The following is an 18,253-nucleotide window of genomic DNA, read 5'->3' on the forward strand; positions in this document are numbered from 1 at the left end:
ATACACTCACGTTGGAGACTGTTTACAGCAGTACCACTAAGCGGTGCATGATGCACCCCTGCTCTCCTCATGCGCCAAGTTTAAGGCATGCTTGCCTCCTCTCTTTCTGCTCCTTCAGCCCACTGCAATGTGCATAGTAGAAGGGAAAGTGAAAGGGTTGTGGAACATATATGTGCACAACGTAACTCGAAGACCTGCAGTTACTGTACTAGTAACCATTTTTTCTGAGAATTCAACCCCATGCCATGAAGTAGAGAGATTGGAAGTTGGGATGCAAAGATATGGCCTGATTCCGAGACAGGAGATTCTTGACCAAAGATAAAGTTATCAGTGACCAAACGGAGAGCTAAGGTAGGTCCATGAACCAATATTGTCTTGGCCACACCTGGACCATGAGGATTAATGTTACTTTGTCTCATTTCAGTTTCCTGAGTATCCTTGGAATGAGAGGAACTAAAGGAATGCACAAAAAGATGACAAATGACTGGACTGTGGTCCGAGCGTGATCAATAAGCTTGTGCCTGCAGCTGACCGAGATGGACCCCCAGACTTTGGCAGATACATCTGTTACCAGAGTTACAGCTGGTTCTGGGGAGAGAAATGGAACTCCTTTGCACTTGCATTAAAATATCTCTACAAAATCAAACAGACTTACCACTTCTGATCATTGTACATCCTATTAATTCTGTCCCACTCTGCATTCAGCTGTGTTAGTGCATCTCCTATTTGAATTGCTTCAGGTCCAGATGCTTCCAGGATAACATCAGGTTGTTTCTCATGAATGACTGCAATCTGGTCCCCAAGTTTGTCCAAAACATCTTTTATATTCTACAAGCACAATGATGGCACCAACCCATTAGTAAAGTCAACACCAGCAGGAAACAAGAATAGTCAATAGCCCCGTCAAAAAAACATTGTGAATATTGCCAGTTGAACACCCAGAAATGGAAGACACTGACTATCATGGGAAGAGCACCACCAGCTGATAAATCAACAGAGAAAAATTGTTTTCAGCTGCACTTTTTTAATCTTCTATCCTTTCCACAAGCTTATAAGAGGACAACATACATATTTACAGCCAAGCAGTTTTTAAGTTAAAGGAACAAGAAGTATTAGAATGAACTTCACTTTTTCTCTTCCTCTTTTGAACAAAGATTGCACTCGCAATACACTTAAGGTTAATTTTTCTCTTTCTTCCTCATCTCATCAAAACTTCCTTTGAAGTCACATAAGAAAAGGGGAAGTTTAAATTACGCCCCGCACAATTTCTGACATACTCAGAATGGCATTAAAGTAATGTGAACATTTTAACTTTAAAGGACAAAAAGATTTCAGAGTTAATACTGCCAATTTCAAAACATATTACAGTATTGTGTCTAGGTGTTCCAGAACCTTACAGAGTGCTGGCACTATTCTGAGACTTCTCCATGATCTAGATACAATGGCATATGGGTGAAATTGCAGGCTATCAATTGTAGTTTCATTATTTCCATAAATTCCATACACTTCTGCATGCTATTTTTCTTCCAAAATGTATTTTAAATAATGTCAGATTGTCAAAAAGAAAAATGTATGGGACGCTATTACCTAAAACTATGATGAGCCTTTTTAAACGCATGCAGTTTTACTATCATCACTGGAATTCCTCCTCTATGGGTGCACATATACAGCAAGGAGGGAATAGGGACTGAAAACAGCATGATCATCAAAATGGATCAAAACACCTCACCCTAACAAGGCATGATGTTATAGTTATGTATACTTTTGAAAACATTTGGATGAGCAATAGTAATTGCTTTTCTCAGTGAAATAGTTCAGCTATTTTAATTCTCCCTTGCTCCAAAAACTAATAAATAGTACTAGTCCAGGAGTCCTCAGACTGTGGTCTGTAGAGAGCTGGTGAATCACATGTTACTAGCTCTTTCTCCTTGTTTCCAGCTGCTTTTATAACACTTTGCAAAGAAATTACAAAGAAGCACTGAGACATGCACACAAGCAGCAGGCAATAAGCAAAAGTAGCAGTCAGCCTAGCTACCTCTGTTAGGGGACATCGCTACAAAGGGAAGCTTGTGCAGTGAATGGGAAACATCAGAAGGCAAAGAAACATGCATGGAACAAGAGATGTAGATGTGAGATGAGGAATGAAATTAAAAATAAAAGGAGACCAGGTATAAGTTTCAAAAACTTTCAAAGTAAATGAGACTTAGACCCCTTGAGTATCTAATTTACTTCTGAAAATGGACTTCGGTGCTTTGGAAAATTTTACCTAGCAAGTTACTTTTTCAAAAACAAAAATTAATGGATGTGAGTAATCCCATTGACTTCAATTGGGATGAGTTATGTGCTTAAGTGCTGAATTGGGACAAGAGTATTTTCATGCTTAAAGTTAAACATGTGGTTTGCTTACTCAAACTTTATTTGTAGTAATCTAAGCTATGAACAAATTCTTTCCTAATACTTTTCCAAATAAGTAACGGCTGCGGTTACTACAGGGATACATGTATGAAATCATGGTTGAGACAGCGGAAGGGAAGTTGACCCATTAGGCTCTCCCTCTCTTTAAATGAGGTGTTGATCACACTATGAAAAAAATTGGAATCCCTGTAGCAACCAATATTTATAAACACACAACTATAAAATTTCACTGAAAGAAGAAAACCACTTCTCACTTTTCCATTTCAAACTTGAGTGTTCCAAATTGAGAGAGAAAATATGCACTGACACGTGACAGTTACCAACAACAGCTACAGTGGGAAAGACACAAGTAGGATTTACTTATTATTTTCCACATGATATACATTGAACCATTATACTACACAAAATGTAACCACTGAATCACTTCATGGTTTTCATCCCTTTTTGTTGCTCTTTTAGCAATACAGCACTTCAATTTGCAATACCTTCAATGAATCTTCTTGCGTAGAGAAGTCCTCATAGACACCAGTGTTTAGCTCTGGTGCATTCAGCAACAGTTCAACATCAGCCATGGCCAGCAAAACTCTGTTAATTTCAACAAGGTATTCAGTAGGGAAGGGAGAGGCCCTAATTCCTGATGGATAGTTGCCTTTTAACCTCAGGACTGGGATTGCCTAAAGAAACATAAAAAGTCATTTAATTATTTATTCTTCTCAATTTAATTCATTTTGGAAAAAAGGAAATCCTAAACAAAAGGCTACTGTTACAAATGAAAAATTTCTACTATATTCAGAGTAGGCATTTTCTAAATTAAAAACAAAAAACATGAGAGTTCTTTCTAACCTTTTCAAAATTACCCAATCCCACAGAGGGCCATCAGGATTATACCAGTAATTAATTTAATTTTTTTAAAATCCTTTAAAAAAAAAAAAAAAAAAGGAATCTTTTAGTTCTCCCACCTTCATTTGTATACCTCATGCCAAAAAGGTATAACACTTTTTCTCCCTGGACTTATGGAAACAAGAGACAGTCTCTGCTTTCCTGGTTGTCAGCGCTTTACTGAAGACAAAACAGAGCTGTAAATTTACTCCAGCACATCCCACCATTTTTCCTCCCCTAGTCTTCTTAGCACTTTTTGCTCCCAAAAGTATTTTTAAATATTCTCTCATAAGTCTTAAGCTTTGCATGGGATAACTAAGACCCTACAAAAGATTTAAAAGCATGTGAGCACTTTTCCAGCATGCTGAAAGGTGCTTACATGGTTTCCAGCATCATAGGTGGTGCCTCACTTTCCCTCATAATGCCAAAAAACTGTGCAATTGAGTTCCATGTTTGTATGCATACAGTATCCACTGTATCCATTTTGCAGCCACAAGAGATTAGCAACTTCTGGGGCCTCTGGAATCGTCTGATGTGGTTCTATAGACCACAATCTATATGGGTTGAGTTCCCAGTTAATAGAGAGGGAAGCACTGGAGGTAGTAAAATGTGGCTGTCTTCTATGGCACATGATATAGATGACATAACTGCACTGGAGAGTTCCTGGAAATTAGCTCCAGGTAGCCTATATCCTGGAAATAGTTTCCTGTTCCAAAAGCTTGTTAATGGACAGAGGACACTGTGTTGCCATCACTGAAAACACCAGAGCTTTAACATCAACCATAAAAAATTAAAATCTTGCAATGAACATTCTTTGCTTCACCTGGTGTATGTATAACACACTATCATGGTTACAAGGAGCAAATGAGTTGAGAACACTGCACGATGGCACAATGAGTATCAGAACTCTAAATCTGCAAGTTCCTTTGTGTTTTGAGCAAATGGCTTAGTAAGGAAATTGGAGAGGAAATGAAAGAGTTCTCTCTTATAGGTAAGAGGTTGTATCAGTATACTGAAGTGCCTACAGGATCAGTGTCCTATTTGGACTCCAATTAAATGCCAAATCTACTTGTACCTTTTAAAATATATAGTAGTCCCACACTGTACTTTGGGAGCAGTAGGGGAGATAAGGGTGAAGTGATGCTGAGTGTAATCTTCTAAAAAGTGTTCTTTTTAATGACAGTAGCAAGAACATTAGTAACTTCAATGCCTTTAATTAATCACCTCCACTGAATTTTGTAGACAGTGAATAGATCACTCTTAGTATCAACATTAAGTGTTGCTGTCAGTTAGCATGATGGTAGAAACACATATCAGAAGGATTAATCTAAATTTTCATCCTGTGTCTATCACTCTATATAGAAACCATGAGAAAAATTCCAAGATATTCTAAAATTCATGATTGGGTTTTTTGGTAAGCTCACTTCAGGTGTTCAGCGACCAAAGCAGGGTAATTAACTACATCAGTAACAGCATGAAGTGGCATTTTTTTCTTTCGTTATGCTATTAAAAGTGATTTTCAAAAAATGCCTCTACTTACAAAAGGTCTCTTCTGCAGTTGAGTCTGCAATCCTTGGAACAGTATTGAGGAAGATCAGCTTTTTGTGCTCCACTGCAAGTGGACAGCCCAGTTCTTCAATCTCAGGAAGATTGAAGGAAAATTGGCAACTTTTGCAATTGATTCCTGCATAGCTGCTGTTCATCAGTGATATTTTGCATTTTCTTCCTCCAATTGTGCTGCTAAACCTCTTACAGTTGCCATATCACTTAAGCAACATCTGGCCTAGTCGTCATACATTACCCAAATGTACTTCAATTGTCAGTGAGACAAACAGCTCTCCTTCTCCCTGGAGATAATAATTCTGCAATTGATCAACAGCAGTGGCTGAGAAAACATACTTGGGTCTCTTTCACTCTATGAATTTGTTAAGCTTAAAGTTGTATTCAATGTCTGATGTTTCTGGGCATGCATCCGATGAAGTGGGTATTCACCCACGAAAGCTCATGCACCCATACGTCTGTTTGTTTATAAGGTGCCACAGGACTCTTTGCTGCTTGAACATGTTGTTCAAATTAATTAGAATCCAGTGGGCATAATTTGTGTGGTCAAGAGTAAAAGAACCACAGAAGAAGCTCAAGTCAGGACATCTAGCTGTTGAATGAAGTTTATCTCAGCTACTGAACACTTCTAAGGAAGGATGCCAAATTGCAGTGCTAGCAGTGTATTGAAACTGGAAACATCTGGATGCTGCCATGAGACTACTAATTCATATGTTATGTTTCAGCCATTTATCATGCACACACAAAAAATCATGATGTACAAGCATAAAATTGGCTCTAATGCAATTGAGAGCATAATTAGAACACAGGGGCTTAAAATAATCATAAGAATGGCCATACTGGGTCAGACCAAAGGTCCATCTAGCCTAATATCTTGTCTTCCAACAGTGGCCAATGCTAGGTGTTCCAGAGGGAATGAACAAAACAGGTTATCATCAAGAGACCCATCCCTTGTCACTCATTCCCAGCTTCTGGCAAACAGAGGCTAGGGATGCCCATTCTGGCTAATAGCCATTGATGGGCCTATACTCCATGAATGTATCTAGCTCTTTTTTAACCCTGTTATAGTCTTGGCCTTCACAACATCCTCTGGCAAAGAGTTCCACAGGTTGACTGTGCGTTGTTTGAAGAAATACTTCCTTTTGTTTGTTTTAAATCTGCTTCTTATTAATTTCATTTGGTGACCCCTAGTTCTTGTGTTATGAGAAGGAATAAATAACACTTCCTGTTTTACTTTCTCCAAGCCAGTTATGATTTTATAGACCTCTATCATATATCAAGAATGACCTTTGATGCAATATTACAATAGTGCACAGGAACTATTAGATAAAAAATTCACAACATATGCCTATGCTGATTGCGCAATTCTGCCTGTTATGACCGACAGATCTAGAAAATTTATAATCATGGGCATGCTACTATTTTCAGGGTGTCCCTATATATTCATTTTGTTCACATGCTTTATTCTTTCACCAACTTTAGTGACTTAATTCTGAAGACATAAATCCAGCTCTCTTCTGCAGCCATGCAGGCCTCCCTGGCCTTGGAATCAGTGTGTTTCTGCTGCGGAAGGAGAGGCAGTCTCTTTGCATCATCTGCAAAACTCAGACCCTTGCTCTCTGCAGGCTCTTTCCTCAGCAGTGCACAAGGGGTGGAAGAAGACTGGGAATGGACAAATGCTTAAAAGTCATGTAGGACCACTAAGGTGCAGTAACCCCCATGCTGCTGTTCTGCAGCTACCTCCACGGCAGAGGATGTAGGATACTACAAATTATTGCAGCTGCATGCCAGTATGCACTGGCCAAATGCAAGTCTCTGGATGTCATTCAAATGGATAGTTCTTTTGATTTATCTTCCTGTCCTGCTGCATTATAATATACAATTGTTTACCATCAGGGGTGGGGTGGGGGGAGGGAAAGAGACATACACTTACCTGGGGTTTGAACTGCATCTGTTGACATGCAGCAAACTGGGTTTCAACTTGTTGCCAGCGCTGACACACACTGGTGTGCTCTGCTTCCCCAACTGGGCCATATTGGGACAGGTTGCTGCTCTTCTTCTGCAAAGCAGTGAATTCCTCACGGTGCTCTTCAAGCTCCTGAAGCAGTTCCTGCAGAGTACACCTAATTACAGCTGTCTGCAATCACTGAAAAGTTATTTCCCCCTTTTCACACATCACTCAATGGGTAAACACGTCAGAGTGGTGTATGTGTATTACTACAGTACTGCTTTATAAATTCAGCTTTTCTCCTCCTTAAATGTGAAAATGCAGAACAAACAAGGCCTGGGGAGGAAAAAACGGTTACTCACCTTTCTGTAACTGTTGTTCTTTGAGATATGTTGCTCATATCTATTCCAGTTAGGTGCTTGTGCCGTGTGCACGGATGTCGGAAACTTTGTCCCTAGCAGCTACCCGTCGGGCTGGCTGGGGAGCCCCCAGAAGTGGCGCCGATATGGCATTTTAAGACCCTGCCAGCCCGACCCCACTTCAGTTCCTTCTTGATGGCTACTCCGAGAGAGGGGAAGGTGGGTGGAAATGGAATATATACGAGCAACACATCTCAAACAACAACAGTTACAGAAAGGTGAGTAACCATTTTCTCTTCTTTGAGTGCTTGCTCATATCAATTCCAGTTCCAGTTCCAATTCCGCTGCTATGATAGTCCAGGCAGGACAGAATCTTTTCTTTACACAGGAAAGGGAGGGGGCTGATGGAGCTCAGCCCCCAGTTGCTATGACGAAGACGGTTACCAGCCGTTCTGTACCATCTACTGGGAATGACTGGGAGTCATTCCTATTTTTACCCAGGCGCCCCCGGCCGACCTCACCTGAGGCCAGCCAGGAGTACTCAGCAGATAGCAAGCATATTGTACCGTCTGCCACCGAGGAGGGAAGAGGAGCGGATACTGCTCTTTACTGCTGCAGCATCGCGTCTACCAGCAGCATTCAGACATATGAAAAGTCGAGAAACGATTTTTTTCCCTTTTCTTTCATGGAGTGGAGGGGGTAAATTGACAAGCTATAACCTGAACCATCCCGGACAATGTGTTTGACCCTACAGGCATTGGGAGCTCAGCCAAGAATGCAAATGCTTTTCGGAGACTGCAGGGACTGTGGGATTGCTGGAGTCCTCAGTACCCTCTCACTCCCTCCATGAGCATCCATTTAATTCTTTGGTTTTCCGTTATGCTTGTCACGCAGCACAGTGCCATGGACTCTGTATCATAGCCTGGAGATTTTTTTCAAATGCTTTGGCATTTCGTCTTCTGTAATGGAGCTCTGATAGAACAGATTTGTCTCCCCATACAGCGATCAGATCCAATATCTCCCGTAAGGTCCATGCTGGAGCTCTTTTTGGGTTTGGGACTGCATGGGCACCCGTGCTGATCAGAGCTCTACGCTGGGCAAACAAACAGGAAATGAAATTCAAAAGTTCGTGGGGCTCTTCCTGTCTACCTGGCCAGTGCATCCGAGTTCAGATTGCTTTCCAGAGCCGTCACAGTGGTGCACTGTGGGATACCGCCCGGAGGCCAATACTGTCGATTTGCGGCCACATTAACCCTAATCCGATATGGTAATACCGATTTTAGCCTACTCTCGTTGGGGAGGAGTACAGAAACCAATTTAAAGAGTCCTTTATATCGATATAAAGGGCCTCATTGTGTGGACGGGTACAGTGTTAAATCGGTTTAACGCTTCTAAAATCAGTTTAAACGCGTAGTGTAGACCAGGCCTTAGATAGAACATCATATCGGCGCCATTCTGGGGGTTCCCCAACCAGCCCAATGGGTAGCTGCTAGGGAAAAAGTTCTGACATCCGTGCACACAGCACGCGCACAAACCTAACTGGAATTGATATGAGCAATCACTTGAAGAAGAACAGTAATTTCTGCCTCACATAATTATGTCTCTTGCAACTTAGATCATTCCAGCTAAATCTCATATAAGCCTGGTGTTTTCTTTTTAAAAAAATCATAAGCATGGAAGTTTGGCGCCCAACATTTTTATCTTGAGCACTAAAAGCTAAAAAGCAAATAAAAGATCAAGCGGTAGAGCTATTGCCTCGGGAAATGGGACTGGATAAGCTAATTCCCTTTTCCATCACTAATTTCACTGCTGAAGAGGCAGGTTTATTAAACATTTTGACCCATATCCTCAGCGATATCTAAGGAGTCTAACCCTTATCTCTCTTGATAGCAATAAGCACCTAAATACCTTTGAGGATCTGGGTATTTCTCTTTACAAATACACATCTTCAATATGAATGGGGAATACGCACTCAGAGCATGTTCATCAAGCTTCCACTGTATTCCCATCTTTGCAAATAAACATCCTGCTGGTCAGGGAAATCCAGCATTTCAAACCACTCTTGCCATACACACTGAATTCTGGAAACAGACTTTTTCATTTGAGATTGCTGTGTCAATTTTATCTGCTCATTTGAGTTAAATCAGTGCAGTCAGTGAGTGCACAGATTTGCTACTTAACTACTGCAAAAGAAAATGCTCACATTTACGAAATCCTGAGGTCTTTTTAAGTATAGAGAATAAGAGTAAAAATGGAGAGCTTTACTTAACTATGAGAGAATATTACTTAAGAGACTCTAATGGTTGTGTTCTGACCCAATTAAATGTCAACACCAGTTTATCAGGAAGAGAACAGCATGGGTACCAGCAGCAAATTCCCTTCCAATCTGTAAAATGAACATTTGTTCATGTCAAACAATTTTCTAAAGCTTGGGGGTAGGGGAGAGGAGTAACTAGTTTGAGATCTATGTTTACTTGGTCCTACCATAGCACGGGTGCTAGACTTGATGATATCTCAAGGTCCCTTCCAGCCCTACATTTCAATGATCTCTGGAAGGGTAGCCAGACTGGATTTGTTTTGACGTACATTAAAATGCAGCCTTGTTTGTCTGTATAACATCTTGAGATTGTGGGAAATTACATTTCCTGGCACTGAGTGGAAGCAGTTCTTCATCCCACAAGGAGACATGAGACTGTTGGTTTACGCTTTTTGGGCCTGCTTCCTCTCAGAGATTGTGTCAGGAATGCACAGTATAGAAGAATCCAGAAAACTGGAAAGAACTCTTGGGTGAATGGTGAAGATCTGAGATCTGTGCTGAGAGGCCCCTACTGTCTTTCCTGTTCAAACCCATTTGGACTCAGTGTCCAAAAGGAATATGGGCAAGGTTAAAGATAACAATGGCTCACCTCAAGATTAGACAACCTCAGGAGTTCCCCTTTAGCTATTAGATTTGTCCTTTGTTTGATGGAAGCCTTAAGAGGCTCTGGTAGAGTATGAGTGCTGTCTGATATGCAAGGAAATCTCAAGTAGACCATGAAGTAAATCTAGTCCCATTTTAAGATGGTTTGTCTCAGGGTACCTGCCTCCTGGTGCAGCAGTAAACCCAGATGGGTTATGCAAAGAGGCAGGAGTGATTAATGAAGTACCTGATAGAGCAACCAGATACAAGTTCGGCAAACTTAGAGTCCATAATTAACAGCCCAGTGATTCCACAGGTACACAACAGAAGCTTAATGATTTTAAATGTCCATCTAAAAAGGGGATTACCATTAATTTGACCCTGAAGCCTTAATGTAGCTATCAGGATACACAAAGTAGCTAAGGACAGCAGACAAGCTCTTATAACCTTATTGCATCAGCCGTCTACGACAGCCATGGCGCACTGTAACTCTAAATGACATGTATCACATACATATTTTATGCTATATTGGTCTGTGGCAGGGTATGGTAAAACCCCCTTTAAAGCTCTGCCAAAATGCTGGCTGCAGTCTGCTCTCTGGCCAGGAGGCCTGGTGTAGAGATGCAGGTACTCAGCAGGGAGCCCAGCTGCAAGCCCTAAGGAAGGCTGGCTTAGAGGAACATACTGAGCTAAGGGTATGGCTACACTCAAAACTTCAAAGCGCTGCAAGTGTGAGTGTGGTCACAGCGCCGGGAGAGAGCTCTCCCAGTGCTGCACATACTCCACCTCCTCATGGGGATTAGCTTGCAGCGCTGGGAGCCGCACTCCCAGCGCTGTGGCACTGTTTACACTAGCGCTTTACAGCGCTGTATCTTGCAGCGCCCGGGGGGGTGTTTTTTCACACCTCTGAGTGAGAAAGTTGCAGCACTGTAAAGCGCCAGTGTAGCCAAGGCCTAAGTAGTGACAGCTGGGCTGAAGCAGGAGAGGGCTATAAAAGCCGTGGGCAAACCTCAATGAGAAGGATAGCCTAAGAGGAGACAGGAGGGCAGTAGCTCTGTCTCCTTACCAACAAGGAAACCTCAAGGGCCAGGAGACCCTGGGGAGGGTCTGTGGGGCACTAACTGTTGGAGGATCTGGGAACTGCACGAGCACTGTAAATAAAGACACTTGAGTGACCCAACAAAAGAAGGAGTGAACACTCTATTATACTAGCCTAAACACGGGCTGCAGGCACAAAAGTGGGAGAGAGTCTGCACGAGACCCTGTGACAAGGTCTCATTCAGAGCATGAACATTCCCCATCCCCCTCTTTAATTGGTCCTGGGTTTAAAAAGTTACAGAACAGTCATAAAGAAATTGATTGGTTTTAATTATGAAAGTTCATAACCGAAAATTCAGAACTAACTTCACAGATTGCCTAACCCCCAAGCTTGTCCAAGAAATTACTTACTGCTTCACAGGGCTTTTCATAGTTATTGCATAAAATATTAAATTAATTGTCATGGCAGCCAAACTATTTTGGTAGGATGAAAAGGAGAAATAGAAAAAAAAAGTAAGGAATTCGTATCCTCTGCATCTAAAAACATGGATTTCTGGACAGAAACTAAATCAATAAATAGTGTCTGAGCAGAAAGTCCTTGCAAATTAGTTGAGAACTTCTAGCTGTTTGGGACTCTAACTACGACACACAATGTAACTCTCATAAGTAATATTTCACCATTTGTAGTTAAATATTAATTCTCAGACAAAAATTATCTTTTAAGAATTATGAGGTTACAAAGTGAAGTACTCGGAAGTTTGGACATGACAAAGTGAAAGTTGCTTATGAAACCTTAACTGCGCCCTCTTTTGCACGTGCCCTGATTGTCCGTGTTTTTTACATGATCACATACTAGTAGTCAAATACTACAAGGCATCAGAATTATACTATTTTATACTACCTTGAATACATGTGTATAATTTTATGCATAATGTAAACAAAATTAGTATTCTCAAAGTTTAGGAGAAATTATTTCAAATGCTTAATATCTATGTTTAATTTTTATATTCCACTGAATTACAGAATATATCATTTTTCTATAGAAAACTAGCACATAATCCAGAAAAGATTTATGCACCTGCTTAACTTTACACACATTAAGTAGCCCCACAGACTTCAATGCGACTTTATATTGTGTGAAGTTAACCACACGTGTAAGTCTTTGCATGATTAGGGCCTGACATATTAACATATGTTTTAAAATAAATAAATAAATATATAAAATAAAAAAAGAAGAGAAACCTAAGAAAAAACTTATTCATATTTCCAAGTTAAAATTAACAGAAAATGAACTTACAGGGATTTAGTATGTAATTACTTCTTTAGACAGAAATTTATTCTTCATTGTGGACAAATGTGTTTTTTTCCCCAAAAAGGTCATCGAGTCCAGCCCCCTGCCTTAACTAGCAGGACCAAGTCCTGATTTTCCCCAGATCCTTAAGTGGCTCCCTCAAGGACTGAACTCATAACCGTTGATTTAGCAGGCCCATGCTCAAATCACTGAGGTATCTCTCCCCCCATATATAGTAAAGCTATTACACTGTAATAGGATTTAAACAGGACCATCCAAACCCAATCAATTCAGTAGCTCTGGTATACAGAGTATAATTCAAATCTATGAAGATGACCATAATAAAATACAATAAAAAATAGATATGGTAATATAAAAATCTCTCTAAATACATATATTTCAAATTTTAAGAGATACATTTGTATGTGTGTATTAAAATTGAATGCAATTAGACCTAATGGGCACCACTGAAGAATGGTGGATACAAAGCTTTACAGCTCTCTTCCTCACTTCCTACAATCCACAATCATCAGCAACTGGATTGCTTTTCTTTCCCCATCTAACATTTAACAGATATTATTCTGCAACTCTTTTAACACGATTATGGATGCTGCGCCAACTCTAGACATTCTAAGAAATCCTAAAAAGGCCAAGTTGTCAGATTACCCTCCTAGGAGCCAAGATGACCAACCAGGGAAAGGCTTCCCTTCTGAGACTAGATGAAATTATGGACTGGCTAAAAGTAAGTCTCAAGTGAACAAACTATCTTGAGAAAAATATCTGAAAATTTAACAGATCAAAAATATTATTAGTATACATCAAGCTAATCTGCAAAGTTTGGCATCAAGATTAGAGGAAGCTGAAAACCCTAACTAGAGGCAGCACTAAACACTTGCCTATGATAAATATTGTGTACACAAAATAACAGATTTAAAAGAAAGTTAGACATGGTTGCTACTGATCGGTCCCCCAATAATGAGGCAATACTCCAAGTTAATCCAAGACTGACACAAGCTGATGAAACACAACGGAAAAATTAATACAACCCTTCTGGACACATTCCTTACCATGGTAGAATCAAAAGAATATCCCCGAGCCCCAGCACACAATTCTAATATGAAGTCATTACCTCCACTCTTAATTTTTTGAACATCTGTATTTACCTGTAGTTTTTGTTCATCTTCCTCTCCTTGCAGTCCTGACAGACGACGTTCTGTCTCATTCAGCCAGTTCAACAGACTGTCCTTTTCTCTCTTATATTGTGAAAACGCAGGGGAGAGCTCCACCACCTGCCTCCTTTGAAAAGACTTCAGTTCCTATCACAAAATAGGGATGGAGGGGATATGCAGTTTGAGAAAAATAAATTGGGGAATGGATTTTCCTTATTTATTTTAAATCAAGCTCAGACTCCGTTTAGTGGGATGTGGGGACTAACTAATCATAGCAAGTTCTGATTGGCTCAGGGGACAAATTTAAAAATTCAGGAAAATCAAACTGCAGAAAAACAAAACTAACTTTGGGGAATATTTTTGAATTTGGGATCACTGAGGTTCAGTCAGTCATTTTTTCTGTATGTACACTAAATATCCTGAAGGCTTTCATCCCCTAAACCATGCTATTAAGTGGTCACAATCAGATTTCAAATAAGCTTCCAGAAGTCCACCACGTAAACTGCATCAGAAGTCAGTCATGTTAAAACTCTGAAGTCACACCTTTACATTGTTGTGCCTCGTCTGCAGAAGCAACAGCTGCAAGCGGATCTTCTCCCTCTTGTTGTCCTCCATGGGCCGCTGTAACAATTTCTCTCCACTCTGTAAAACCTCCTCAATCTGCGCTCTCTCCTCATCCATCTAAAATTACAGAAGCCTATGGTCATTTACAGAAAGCCATGTTAGAGTATTCAAAATGGATTTGCTGACTGCCCAAATGCTAACAAAATTAACACTTCAGTACTGTTAAGCATCCCATTGTCACCCAAAATAAACTGGAGCTGAGAAATTCCAATTCTCCACAAGCAAAGACTAAAGCACATATAAAGCCATCATTAAAACAGATTAAGACAGGATGAGGAGTTCTCACTGCACCAGCCAAAGAGCACAGTGAGCTAGGTAGAGAGCACAGCTTATTCATGCTAGGGTGAGGAGGAGAAGCTATTCTACTCATCCTCTCATTCTGCCCCAACCGCTCTACTTTACTGACAATTTAAGGTGGTTTTCAGTAAAACTGTGATATTGCATATTCATAGAGAGATATCAACCATTTCCTTTTCACAGAGATCAGTTCAGTTAAAAGACACTGCTGAATTACAGAAACAAAGAAGACATGATGAAGCTGTTTAATTCATCCATTCCTCACAAACCTTTTCATCTTCATCACTTGATTCCATGTGCTTTTCCACAACTTTTAACATGTTTTGTAAATCACTCTCAAATTTGTCAAGGTCTGCAGAAGCCACTCCAGGTTCCTGGGGTTCTGGCTCAACAGGAAATGTATAAGGCAATGGTTCTTGACAAACAAGTATCTGTAGCACAAAAATAAAACAAAAACCACACACATTAAAGGATCAGTCCTGCAAGTACTGAAGTAACTCATGTAAATGTGACTCTCTGTGTAAGTAGTTATCAATCCACATGCCTGTCTAAAGGATCAGGCCATAAAACTGTATATTGAACTATTTATTTTCAGAAAAGAAAGCTAACCCTCTCCCTGCTCAAACAAACAGTATTGCTCATCCCAGGATTCAAAAATCCTGAATGAGGTTTCCTCAAAATCATGAGATTTTAAAAATAATTAATTTGGAGTGTTTTCATTTGCATTCTGGTATTTGAGCCTTTAAGGTTCATAATTTCAAGCTATTTTCCACAACCAAAAGGGCAAGCAGCTTGGCTTTCTTTAAAAAGAAAAGTGAGATTCTCATTATATACATGACCATGACAGAAAAACATCAAAATATCATGGGACTTGTAATGAAATTGCAGGAGTTGCCTCGCTACAATAACTGGAGATAGCTAAGTAGAATATTGGTATATGCCAGAGAGTTTCTGCCAATGAATTTCAGCCTGCAGGCCTCTGGCTAGTCTAGTCCTGCAGCCCTTCTTTAACAGAGGCTGACAATCATGCCAAGATATGGATTTACCTTATGGTCTAATAAATGACTAATAGATAATAGATTGGTGCCACTTACGGTGACCAGATAGAAAGTGTGAAAAATCAGGACAGAAGGTACGAGGTAAAAGGCACCTAAATAAGAAAAAGCCCCAAATATTGGGACTGTCCCTATAAAATTGTGACATCTCGTCACCCTAGTGCCACTGCACCCTTTCACCTATGATCCAATTCAGGGTTCATACCCTGCTGATCAGTAAGTGTGACTGGCTACTTACTGAATCTATTAATTTTCGCGTATAGAGAAATTTTTTACATAGATTTACATAGAAAAAAGTATCTTTGTATATTAAAATGAAGTTATCCCTATTAATAGTATACACATAAAAAACCATTTGAATAATGTGTGTGCAATATAAATTAACTTCCTGGTTTTGTGACTCTTTCTTGCTCACCTTAGCACTTTTGATGTGCTGTGATACTTTCTCAAAGTTCCGGTTCAGTTCAGACAGCTTTGGTTCTACAAGTTCACGGCATGACACGCCATGACTGTTCATTAAGATAACGGCTTGGTCCCGCACGTTATCCACTCGGAGACTCACACCATCCAATTCTGATGTCAAACGCTAAGAAGCAAAAGCAGCAGAAAGTTACTGCAGTGTAAAGAAAAAATCAACTAGAAAAGCTAACTCCATCTCACATGGAATTAAAAAGTGCTATTCTTTTATAACTCCCTGCTTTAAAAGATTAAGTTTGCAACCTTCACTGTTTCTTCCTTTTTGCTCGCTGGCTTTTTCTCAGTCTCATCCAGCAGGGCTTCAGCTTGATAGAGCCAAGTACTTATGTGGGCAACATTCTCATCAAAGATCTCCAGCTGGCTCTGATGATTCTGGAAAGGGAAGTAAAAAATATATCCAAGTAGGAAACAAAAATATTTTTCAATGTCCCAGGTAGGGTAAGCCTAATGAAATATAAAAATGCTACACATACTTTAGGAAGAAAAACATTGAACATTTTATAGCATTTTTCACCTTCAATCAACTTTATAAACATGGCTCTACACTCTGATGATGTAGGTAAGAGTTAGTGACCCAGTTTTACAGACAAGGAAACGGACAAAGGTAAGTAAGATGTTTTCCACAAGGCCACACAATTCTGTAGCATAAATAGGATTAGAATTCAAGAATTCCTGTTTTACATCACAATTTCATCACTAGTCCACTATGACCATCAGAAAGTGGTGCATTTTCCCTTTTTAAAAGGATATTTTTCTCCCCCTGTAGCTGTGTAAGAGACCTACACAAACAACAGTGACTGATTCTACAGGAGAAATACTGAAATGGACTGTCAGATTCACAAAGAAAACACATGACAAAAACAGAATATTTCCTCTAATCTCTATCAATTATAGTAATCTTAGATGTGTCATACAACAATACTCGGTAAAAACAATTACAAACAAAAATCACATTTTAGTCTGAAGTTGAAGAAATACCTTTTTGTATATAGCTTTCAGTGTTTGGTGTGGTTTTGATATTTTGTTGCCATTTATTCAATTTCTGTACTTTGATTCATCACATCTCATATGCATTTCTCACTTCACAGAGAAATAGTCATGCAATGAATATACTAATCCTTCTCCTCTGATTGGCTCATATAAACAGAATTTTTAAACTGTGTACTAGCAACAGAGACACATGCATCTCCGCACTCCTCTGTCTGATGCTCCAAAATTCCCATTGGAGAAACATAGGATAGTTATTTTCAGAGAAGAGGCTCGTACATTATAAAGAAAGAACAGGTGAGGAAAGGGGACAGATAAGCAGGAGAGGGGGCCAAAAGGGATTTTTTTAAATGTAAGATACAGATATTGGCCCCAATTCAGGAAAGCATCTCTGTGCAGGACAGCACTTAAATTTAGGCATGTGTTTAAGAACTGTCCTAAGTACAAATGGACTTAAGCAGGTTCCTATGCGCTTTCCTGAACTGGAAACAGAAACCACCCTCCAGGTATCAATATATTACACAATCACAAGCTAAGCCACCAGGAGCTTGGGGTGCCACCCACACATTGCGTTCAGCCTCCCACAGGGTGCGGGGAAAGCAGTATTTTGTATTGCTCAACACACACTCTTGCAAGCTGATTAAGAAGCAGCACTGCTAGACTTCGTAGGATGAGCAATCAATCTATCTTTGCTTGTTTCTTTTCTTTACAATGCAACAATGCTAACCACTAGCAACATAGCAACTTACTTAGAAAAGGTTACATGGAACTATATGCCACCCAGGAAGTCATCAAATCAATGATTCATTACCTATGTTGCTATTTATTTGTATTGTGATAGCAGTGAGAGGGCCCTAATCAGAATTGGGAGCACACTTTGGCAAGAGCTGTAGAAAAGCATAAGACAAAGTCTTTGTTCCAAAAGGCTTGCAGACTAATCTGAGGTGGACACAGATGAGTATGATCATAATGAGGACAAAAAAGGGATGTGAGAAGGTACCTGAAAGTACCAAAAATAGTCGTGGGGGGTGGGGTGTCAGGGAGAGGGGTGAGGCGGGAGTTGCTTTGTTATTTTGGTTTATTTTATTCTATTCCATAAAATAAACTATCCCCAACTAATCACTAAACCATTACAGGATACATAATTTCTTATAGGTGTCACAATAGAGATGGGTCTTGAGGTGACATTTTGATGAGAAGAGAGTAGTGACCTTCCATCCAGATTAATTCATGGGAGAGCGCTGCATGTATAAGG

The 18,253-nt window shown here is 39.9% G+C and overlaps 1 protein-coding gene across 1 annotated transcript in view; it reads right to left on the reverse strand.

Moving 5' to 3' along the window:
• The window catches only part of UTRN (utrophin), a 565,218-nt gene that overhangs the window by 400,613 nt on the left and 146,352 nt on the right, over window positions 1-18,253 (reverse strand). The window contains exons 35-42 of the mRNA XM_050949465.1: window positions 16,255-16,383; window positions 15,950-16,120; window positions 14,749-14,910; window positions 14,102-14,239; window positions 13,553-13,705; window positions 6,788-6,964; window positions 2,901-3,089; window positions 656-828 (exon numbers count right to left, since the gene is read on the reverse strand). Coding sequence (XP_050805422.1) covers window positions 656-828; window positions 2,901-3,089; window positions 6,788-6,964; window positions 13,553-13,705; window positions 14,102-14,239; window positions 14,749-14,910; window positions 15,950-16,120; window positions 16,255-16,383 — 1,292 coding nt within the window. The remainder of the gene's footprint in view (window positions 1-655; window positions 829-2,900; window positions 3,090-6,787; window positions 6,965-13,552; window positions 13,706-14,101; window positions 14,240-14,748; window positions 14,911-15,949; window positions 16,121-16,254; window positions 16,384-18,253) is intronic.

Source organism: Gopherus flavomarginatus, chromosome 4 (assembly GCF_025201925.1).
Source record: "Gopherus flavomarginatus isolate rGopFla2 chromosome 4, rGopFla2.mat.asm, whole genome shotgun sequence".
NCBI lineage: Eukaryota > Metazoa > Chordata > Testudines > Testudinidae > Gopherus > Gopherus flavomarginatus.